The sequence below is a fragment of the Rhinopithecus bieti genome, unplaced genomic scaffold, assembly GCF_001698545.2.
Source record: "Rhinopithecus bieti isolate Rb0 unplaced genomic scaffold, ASM169854v2 scaffold_53514, whole genome shotgun sequence".
Lineage (NCBI taxonomy): Eukaryota > Metazoa > Chordata > Mammalia > Primates > Cercopithecidae > Rhinopithecus > Rhinopithecus bieti.
This window is the reverse complement of record NW_016820813.1, coordinates 296,215-305,924: the sequence shown is the minus strand read 5'-3', so window position 1 is coordinate 305,924 and position 9,710 is coordinate 296,215. Positions and strand designations below refer to the sequence as shown.

The window sequence follows — 9,710 nt, the reverse complement described above, 5'->3', positions numbered from 1 at the left end:
AAAAAAAAAAAAAAAGGCTTTTAAAAAATAATTTCAAATTTTAAGGTTTATATTCTTAATGTATTCTTTATTTCAAAGAGAACGTATGCTTGTAAACAATAAAAACAGAACTGTTTAAAGGAAAAGGGAGTGTCTTTGGTCCTCCTAGTTCCAGAACTAGATACTATCTGGAAACAGCACAGCACAGCTTTATATCCTAATGAACCTTCCTTTGAAACACTTTGACATTTTTTATTTTAAAGTAGGGTAGGATGCTATGTGTTTTATTTTATAATCTTTAGATTTAGGATTTTAAATCATTAAACCAAAACACATTTGAAATTACTCCACAGATATCTTAAAGCCTACATATAAACCCCCAATGCCCTCACTTAATTGAAATTTACTTTTATTCCTAGAATGGAATCTATAGAGAAAATGGAGTCTGATTTTAAAAACTGCCATATGTTTCTTGTAACCATTTTAAACAAAGCCGTCTGTAGAGGATCCTTTCCCCATTGTGAGTATATCATGTTAAAATGTTCTACCTCTGTATTTTCTTGTAACTAGGAGTATGTGTCATTGTTTTGTTACTGATCCCATGACGAATTAGAATTTCTCACCATTTCAAAACTGAAAAATCCCTTAGCAGTTGTCCCATGCTTTGAATTGCTTTTTAAGCATTACAGTGAGGGTGAGTGCATGTGGAATATTTGTAAGCCTGAGGATCTTACTTTCTGGTATGCCATTTGTTACAACAGATTTCTAAAACTCCTATTAAATAAAGTCGATGGCAGAATAGATTTCTGTCGCACTCCACTATCATGTAGTTTTTGTAACTTTCTTTTCAAAAGCTAGACTTCTTAAAAATTTTTTTAGGAATTTAAAGCTCCTGGCCTGGTGCGGTGGCTTACACCTGTAATCCCAGCACTTTGGGAGGCTGACTGAATCACTGGAGGTCAGGAGTTGGGAGAACAGCCTGGCCGACATGGCAAAACCCTGTCTCTACTAAAAATACAAAAATTAGCTGGACATGGTGGCACGTGCCTGAAATTTCAGCAAAACAGCAGGCTGAGGCAGGAGAATTGCTTGAACCCTGGGGGTGGAGGTTGCAGTGAGCCGAGATTGTACCATTGCACTCCAGCCTGGGCAACGGACTGGGACTCCATCTCGAAAAAAAAATTTTTTTTTCAACATTTAAACTTGTTGCTTTAACCTTATTTTTATTCTTCCCACAGTGGAATCTCTAGCGCTGTCACTCATGGCTGGCATGGAACAAAGTTAAATGTCTTCAGTGTGAGAAATGTCTCCAGCTTCATCATCATACATGTACATGTCCACCATGTGCAGCTGAAAAGTGAGAATCTTTTCATTTTGGTTTATTTGTAAAACTTGTCCACTGTCGGCCGGGCACAGTCACTCACGCCTCTAATCCCAGCACTATGGGAGGCCAAGGCAGGCGGATCACTTGAGCCCAGGAGTTTGAGGCCAGCCTGGGCAACATGGTGAAACCCTGTGTCTACCAAAAATACAAAATGTATCCAGACATGTTGGTGTGTGCCTCTCTAGCTACTCAAGAGGCCAAGATGGGAGGATTGCTTGAGCCCAGGAGGTCAAGACTGCAGTGAGCCATGATTGCACTACCGCAGTGCAACCTGGGTGACAGAGTGAGGTCCTGACTCAGAAAGAACCACTTGTCCGCAGTCCAGACAGATGGATTGTAGGTGGGTTTTCTGGAGATGAGTAGATGCTGTATAGAGTTGTATACATAAAATTGTGTCTAGTGCAAAGTGTATATAGGCTGTTTACTCTTATATTTCCTACTGTAAGATACAGATTTATGGTACTGATACCTTTAAATATAAATTATATCATATTTTGAAAATGTAATTCTGATATTCAAAATAAAGGACTTAAAATTATGTTATTATCCTTTTGCTGCTGTCCTTCAGTCACAGAAGCTTTTTATATAGAGTTTTACATGTTGTCTTCCCTAAAAGTTGTCTTAGATTTAGCTTTCCTACAAATGTTTGTATTTTGGCTGGGTGTTGTCTCTCAAGCCTGTAATGCCAGCACTTTGAAAGGCTGAGGTGAGAGGACTACTTGAGGCCAGGAGTTCAAGACCTGCCTAGGCAACATATTGAGACCCTATCTCTACAAAAAAAACCTTAAAAATTAGCCAGGGGCCGGGCGCAGTGGCTACGCCTGTAATCCCAGCACTTTGGGAGGCCGAGGCGGGCAGATCATCTGAGGTCAGGAGTTCAAGACCAACCTGGCCAACATGGTGAAACCCCATCTCTACTAAAAATACAAAAAATTTAGCCGGGCATGGTGGCACATGTCTGTAATCCCAGCTACTTAGGAGGCTGAGGCAGGAGAATCACTTGAACCCAGGAGGCAGAGGTTGCAGTGAGCCTAGATTGCGCCACTGCACTCCATCCTGGGTGACAGAGCAAGACCCCCCCCCAAAAAAAAAAAATTAGCCAAGCATGGTGGCATGTGCCTATGGTTCCAGCTACTTGGGAGGCTGAGGTGGGAGGATCGCTTGAGACCAGGAAATCGAGGCTACAGTGAGCCATGATTGCATCACTGCACTCCAGCCAGGATAACAGAGCAAGATCTTGTCTCCAAAAAAAAAAGGAAGAAATGTTTATATGTTTTATGTGCCTGAGAAGTTCCACATGGAAAATAGCTTCAACCAATAGTGATAAATGTAAAAGGCCAACTTCACTTAGGACCAACTATTGGTACATATTATTGTTTGGTATTTCTTTGTTTTTTGAAATGGAGTCTCACTCCATTACCTAGGCTGGAGTGCAGTGGCACGATCTCGGCTCACTGCAAGCTCTGCCTCTTGGATTCAAGTGATTCTCCTGCCTCAGCCTCCTGAGTAACTGGGATCTCAGGCGTGCACCACCACGCCCAGCTGATTTTTGTATTTTTAGTAGAGACAGGGTTTCGCCTTGTTGGCCAGACTGGTCTCGAACTCCTGGCCTCAGGTGATCCACCCGCCTCAGCCTCCCAAAGTGCTGGGATTACAGGCATGAGCCACCGCGCCCGGCAATATTTCTGAGCAATTTTTATGAGCTAACCAGTTATATTTTGAATAAAATTATGCTTGCTATTCCATTTTTCCATATTTTCTTTTTATACTTTTTGCATGTGTATTAGGCTCCTCCAGATAAATGGAACAAATAGGATATAGATAGAGATATAGAAAGAGACTTCTCGTGAAGTAGTGGCTTATGCAGTGCTGGAGGCTGAGAAGACCCATGGTCTGCGGTCTGCAAGCTGGAGGCCTGGGACAGCCAGTGGCATAGTTCTCGGTCAAACCTGAAGATCTAAGAACAAGGAGAGCCAGTGGTGTCCCGGGTCTGAGTTCAAGGGCTGGAGAACCAGAGAGTGCCACTGTTGGAGGGGAGGAGAAGATGGACATCCCAACTCAAGCAGAGAGCAAATCTGCCCTTCCTGTCTCTGCCTTTTGGTTCTGTTCAGGCCCTCAGCAGATTGATCATGCTCGTCCTCATTGATGAAGGTGCTCTTTGCTCATTCTGCCAATTGAAACGCTAACCTCTTCCAGAAACACTCACAGACACAGCCCCAAGTAATGTTTTCCCAGCCATCTCAGCATCCCTTGCCCCAGTCAGGTGACACATAAAGTCAGCAACCATCACAGCATGTCTCTTAACACTTACGACTTAGTACGATACCATTTATTTCTTTCTGAAAAATAACCACTGAATTCCAAATAGCCTTAGCAGCAAAGAACCAGGGCACCCTTGCCCTTAGACACAATCTCTTGTGGCATCAGTGTTTCCTGCATATAGAAGGCAAAATCGGGAGTTCAGCCCATTCACATCCTAGGTTTTACTCAGAAGTCTCAGGAGAAATTCACTGGGGAGGCCTTCAAATGAAAGCTGCTTCCAAGACTCAGGAAAATACGATTGTATAGCCCAACAGCTGTAAGACACATGAAGTCACTTGTGACCTGGTTCTGTAAGTCCAAATCCTATGGGAATTGATGGAGCATCTATTCCTGTAAGGCTGTCGTCATGAGGTAATCAACTTTTAAATAATGGGCCAGACGTGGTGGCTCACGCCTGAAATCTCAGCACTTTGGGAGGCCAAGATAGGTGGATCACCTGAAGTCAGGAGTTCGAGACCAGCCTGGCCAACATGGCAAAACCCTGTCTCTACTACAAATACAAAAATTAGCCAGGCATGGTGGCATGCACCTGTAATCCCAGCTACTTGGGGCTAAACCAGGAGAATCTCCTGAACCCAGGAGGCAGAGGTTGCAGTGAGTCGAGATTGTGCTGCTGCACTCCAGCCTGGGCAACAGCGAGACTGTGTCTCAAAAAAAAACTTAAAAAATGATAGTCTAGTAGCTCTTTCGGTAAAGCTTTTATACTTAACAAAATCATCACATCAAACTACCAAAACACATTCTTTCATAAACAGAATTATCGGGGTTTTCTAAACCTGGGATAGAAAGTTTGTTTACTGGATGTTGAGGAAAGGAAATATTTTCATTTTAAAAAATTAGTATTTGTAATTTGTTGTTACTTCAACTAAGATTTCATTCTGTACCTGTATTTGCACTTTTGTTGAGACTTAGAGCTCTCAAGTGAAGATTAGCAAGTTTAAACTGGGGAAGAACAGACTACACACTGGCACCGATACTGAGATGGAATGAGATGTGGAGCAGGGCCCTGCGGACAGCACAGAGCAGAGCAATGGGCCGGAGCTGAGAGTGTCTGCAATGCAGAGGAGCAGAACTGGCCATCAGGTGGTCCTGTGTAGGACTGAGATGGCCAGGCCTGTCTACCCCTCAGTCTGTCACTGGCTGAAGGTCCCTGGGAAGAGTGTGCCTCTGCAGCGGAGGGGCTGAGGGGCCGGCAGTCCCACGTGGAGGGCTCTGGACGTCACATCATCATGTCAGCTACATTCATCAAGTGCCGCTTGAGTTTTCTGAGTGAAAAGACATCTTTATAGTGAATCTGACCAAGAGCTGTCCCGTCACTCGTGTGTCTGGAGAAGCTGGCGCTGTGGGGCACATTGCCCTGTTGTATGTGTAAAATGGATTGGGTCTCTCCATTTTTCTTATGGCTCTATTTGACCTTCTAAAGACCTTTTTTTAAAATTGTAAGTGGTTTTCCAGACAGGCGTGTAAGAAGCCAGTACGTTGTGATTCCCATCTTCCCAAGAAAAAAAACAAAAATTAACATGACATTGGAAATACCTATTTTCTAGGAATGTATTTGGTACAATATATACAATTCCTTTATGAAGAAAACCACAAAGCATTACTCAGAGATTAAAGACCAAAATAGGCTCACATCCGTAATCCTAGCACTTTGGGAGGTCGAGGCGGGTAGGTCACCTGAGGTCAGAAGTTCAAGACCGGCCTGGCCAACATGGTGAAACCCCATCTCTACTAAAAATACGAAAGTTAGCCAGGCATGGTGGCAGGCACCTGTAATCCCAGCTCCTCGGGAGGCTGAGGCAGGAGAACCGCTTGAACCTGGGAGACGGAGGTTGCAATGAGCCGAGATTGCACCATTTCACTCCAGCCTGGGCAAGTGAAACTTGGTCTCAAAAAAAACACCGGGCTGGGTGCGATGGTTCACACCTGTAATTCCAGCACTTTGGGAGGCCGAGACGGGCAGCTCACAAGGTCAGGAGATCGAGACCATCCTGGCTAACATGGTGAAACCCCATCTCTACTAAAAATACAAAAAAAATTAGCCGTATATGGTTATATGAAGGACCTAGAGTAGCCAGAGTAATCTGGAAGGACAGGAACAACGTTAGAGGACTTACATTATCTGACTTCAAGGCTTTTTTTTTTTTTTTTTTTTTTTTTTTGAGATGGAGTCTTGCTCTGTCGCCCAGGCTGGAGGGCAGTGGTGGGATCTCGGCTCACTGCAAGCTCCGCCTCCCAGGTTCACACCATTCTCCTGCCTCAGCCTCCCTAGTAGCTGGGACTACAGGCACCCGCCACCACGCCTGGCTAATTTTTTGTATTTTTAATAGAGACAGGGTTTCACTGTGTTAGCCAGGATGGTCTCGATCTCCTGACCTCGTGATCCACTCGCCTCAGCCTCCCCAAGTGCTGAGATTACAGGCGTGAGACACCGCGCCTGGCGATTTCAAGGCTTTTTAAAGCTAGAGTAATCAATATAGTATGGTACTGGCAAAACGATACACAAATAGATCAATGAAGCAGAATAGAGTCCAGAAATACACGCTCAATTGAGGTTTTTCTTTTTACTAAGACACCAAAAAATGTAATAGAGAAAGGAAAATGTTTAAATAACTAGTGCTGGAACTAGATAACTGTAAAAGAAGAGTGAACTTTTACCTCATACCATAAACAAGAATTAATTTGACATGCACCGTGGACTTCAGTGTGAAAGCTGGGGCCAGGCACGGTGGCTCCCACTTGTAATCCCAGCACTTTGGAAGGCCAAGGTGGGCAGATCTCCTGAGGTCAGGAGTTCGAAACCAGCCTGGCCAACGTGGTGAAACCCCCATCTCTACTAAAAATACAAAATTAGCCGGGAGTATGCCTGTAATCCCAGCTACTCGGGGAGGCTGAGACAGGAGAATCACTTGAACCCAGGAGGCGGAGGTTGCAGTGAGCTGAGATCACACCACTGCTCTCCAGCCTGGGCAACAAGAGCGAGATTGTCTTTAAAAAGAAAAACAAGGGCCGGACACAGTGACTCATGCCTGTAATCCCAGCACTTTGGGAAGCCGAGGCAGGTAGATCATGAGGTCTGGAGTTTGAGACCAGCCTGGCCAACGTGGTGAAACCTCATCTCTACTAAAAACAAAAATTAGCCGGTCGTGGTGGCACACACCTGTAATCCCAGCTACTCAGGAGGCTGACACAAGAGAATTGCTTGAACCTCAGGGGCGGAGCTTGCAGTGAGCTGAGATCGTGTCACTGCACTCCAGCCTGGGCGACAGAGTGAGACTCTGTCTCAGAAAAAAGAAAAAGAAAAAAATACATATGAAAGCTGGAACTGGAAAAAACAATGTGGAAGTTAGAACTAGAAAGCTTCTAGAAGCAAACATGGGAAAGCAACACCACAAACTTGGGGTAGGCAAAGATTTCTTACATAAATTCAAAAAAGGGGCCGAGCACGGTGGCTCACGCCTGTAATCCCAACACTTTGGGAGGCCAAGGTGGATGGATCACCTGAGGTCAAGAGTTCCAGACCAGCATGACCAGTATGGGGAAACCCCGTCTCTACTAAAAATACAAAAATCAGCCAGCTGTGGTGGCACACACCTGTAGTCGCAGCTACTCAGGGGGCTGAGACAGGAGAATCGCTTGAACCCAGGAGGCAGAGGTTGTAGTGAGCCGAGATCATGCCACTGCATTCCAGCCTGGGCAACAGAGCAAGACTCCATCTCAAAAAAAAAGAAATATTGGTGAATTAGACATCACCAAAAAACATTGCTAGGAAAATGGTAATACAGGCCATAGACTGGGAGAGAACATTTCCCCTTACCCCTTTTCAGGAACCATGTCATGCCCAGAGGCAACCACTGTTGCCCAGGGTGTCCAGCAGTAACTATGTTCGGAGTGTATTAAGGCATTTAAAATGAGTAAGACAAGCTTTTTTTTTATTATTATTATTTCATTGATGCAAGATCTTGCTCTGTTGCCCAGGCTGGAGTGCAGTGACACAGTCTTGGCTCACTGAAGCCTCAACCTCCCGGGCTCAAGCACTCCTCCCTCGGTCTCCTGAGTAGTGGAGATTACAGGTATGCACCACCATACACGGCTAACCTTTTTTTTTTTTTAAAGAGATGGGTTTTCAGCCGGGTGCAGTGGCTCATGCCTGTAATCCTAGCACTTTGGGAGGCTAAGGCGGGCCAATCACTTGAGGCCAGGAGTTCGAGACCCACCTGGCCAACATGGTGAAACTCCATCTCTACTAAAAATACAAAAAATAGCTGGGCGTGGTGGCAGGCACCTGTAGTCCCAGCTACTCTGGGGAGGCTGAGGCATGAGAATTGCTTAAACCTGGGAGGTGGAGGTGGGAGTGAGCCAAGATCACACAACACCACTATAGCCTGGGTGACAGAGTGAGACTCTGATTGAAAAGTTAAAGAAAAAATCAAAAAGACGAGGTCTCACCATGTTCCCCGGCTGATCTGAATTCCTGGGCCCAAGTAGTCCTCTGGCCTCAGCCTCCCAAAGTGCTGGGATTACAGGTGTGCGCCACTGCACCCAACCCAAGACATTTTTTTTAATGAGCACAAAGAGGCAAGGAAGGCACAAAAATGGCCAATTAAACCACACGAGCACCAAAGCCTCTGGCATGGCTAAAATAAAAAGACCGAGATGTCAAATAATTGTCAAGGATTTAGAGCAACTGGAAATTACAAGATGGTACAAGCACTTGGGGAAACTATATGGCATTTTCTCACAAAGGTTAACATGTATCTACGCCTGAGAAGCAGCAGTTCACCCTTAGGTATTTATCCAAGAGGAATTTTTTAATGTGTCCACGCAGAGATTTGTATCTGAATATTCATAAGAGCTAAAAGCTAGAAACATCCTGATGACCGTGAAGAGGTAGATGGATCAACAGTGAAGTATATGCACGCAGTGGAATGCAATTCAGCTGTGAAAACGCACAGCAAATCCACATAACAACATAAGGGAATTCCAGGAACTTTATGCCGGAAAAAAAAGCCAGACTTAAAAGGATCCATTATTTAACTGGTAAAACTAGTTTCCAGTGATAGAAATTCCAACAGTGGTTGTCTGTGGGCCATGACGTGTTACCTGAAAAGGGGTTAGAGGGAAATTTCTGGGGGTGATGGGTGCATTCTGTGTCTTCATTGGTTCCACAGGTACATGCATGTGACAAAACTATTGAACTCTATCAAGGGTGGGGCTGGGTGTGGAGCAACTGGAAATTTCTTCATTTTTTATTTTTATTTTTATTTTTTGAGATGGAGTCCTGCTCTGTCCCCCAGGCTGGAGTGCAGTGGCGCGATCTCGGCTCACTCCGCCTCCCAGGTTCACGCCATTCTCCTGCCTCAGCCTCCCGACTAGCTGGGACTACAGGCGCCCACCACCGTGCCCGGCTAATTTTTTTTTTTTTTTTTTTTTTTTTTTTGTATTTTTAGTAGAGACGGGGTTTTACCGTGGTCTCGATCTCCTGACCTCGTGATCCACCTGCCTCAGCCTCCCAAAGTGCTGGGATTACAGGCGTGAGCCACCACGCCCGGCAACAACTGGAAATTTCTTACATTACTGGTGGAAATGCAGATGGTACAGCCAATTTGGTTTTTTTTTGGTTTTTGTTTTGTTGGGGTTTTTTTATTGTTTGTTTTTTATTTTGTTTTGTTTTGTTTTTTGAGACAGAGCCTCCCTCTGTCACCTAGCCTGGATTGCAGTGGTGCAATCTCACCTGGAGTGTGTTTTCAGATGACTTTCCTAGCAGCACATCCCAGGAGGTTTCTTAGGTCATACAATGTCTTCAAAGCTGCAGGTGGCTTTGGGCCAGGTGCCCTCTTATGGGGGCCATGAACAAGGTGGAACCGGACACCAGCACGGTGCTTCCCAACAGAATCCAGGGGTCACTTCTGCTTTTGTAATTGAATAAGTAAAACAGCATCTGAATGATCTTTTAATTTGTATTTCTTTTATTTTTAAAATTTTTATTTTATTTTATTTTATTTTAGAGATGGAGTTTCACTCT

At 44.7% G+C, this 9,710-nt stretch overlaps 1 protein-coding gene across 5 annotated transcripts in view; it reads left to right on the top strand.

Annotated features, from left to right (window-relative positions):
- TUBGCP5 (tubulin gamma complex component 5) overlaps positions 1 to 1,899 on the top strand; it is a 42,359-nt gene extending 40,460 nt beyond the window's left edge. For 3 of the 5 annotated variants that reach the window (XM_017859966.1, XM_017859965.1, XM_017859963.1), the window contains exons 21-22: positions 399 to 499; positions 1,218 to 1,899. In XM_017859966.1, the coding sequence (XP_017715455.1) occupies positions 399 to 499; positions 1,218 to 1,264 (148 nt within the window). In that variant the 3' untranslated portion in view covers positions 1,265 to 1,899. Of the gene's footprint in view, positions 1 to 398; positions 796 to 1,217 lie in introns of those variants that run through there. The other 2 variants (XM_017859962.1, XM_017859964.1) reach the window with 1 other exon arrangement.
- Positions 1,900 to 9,710: the final 7,811 nt, after the last annotated feature.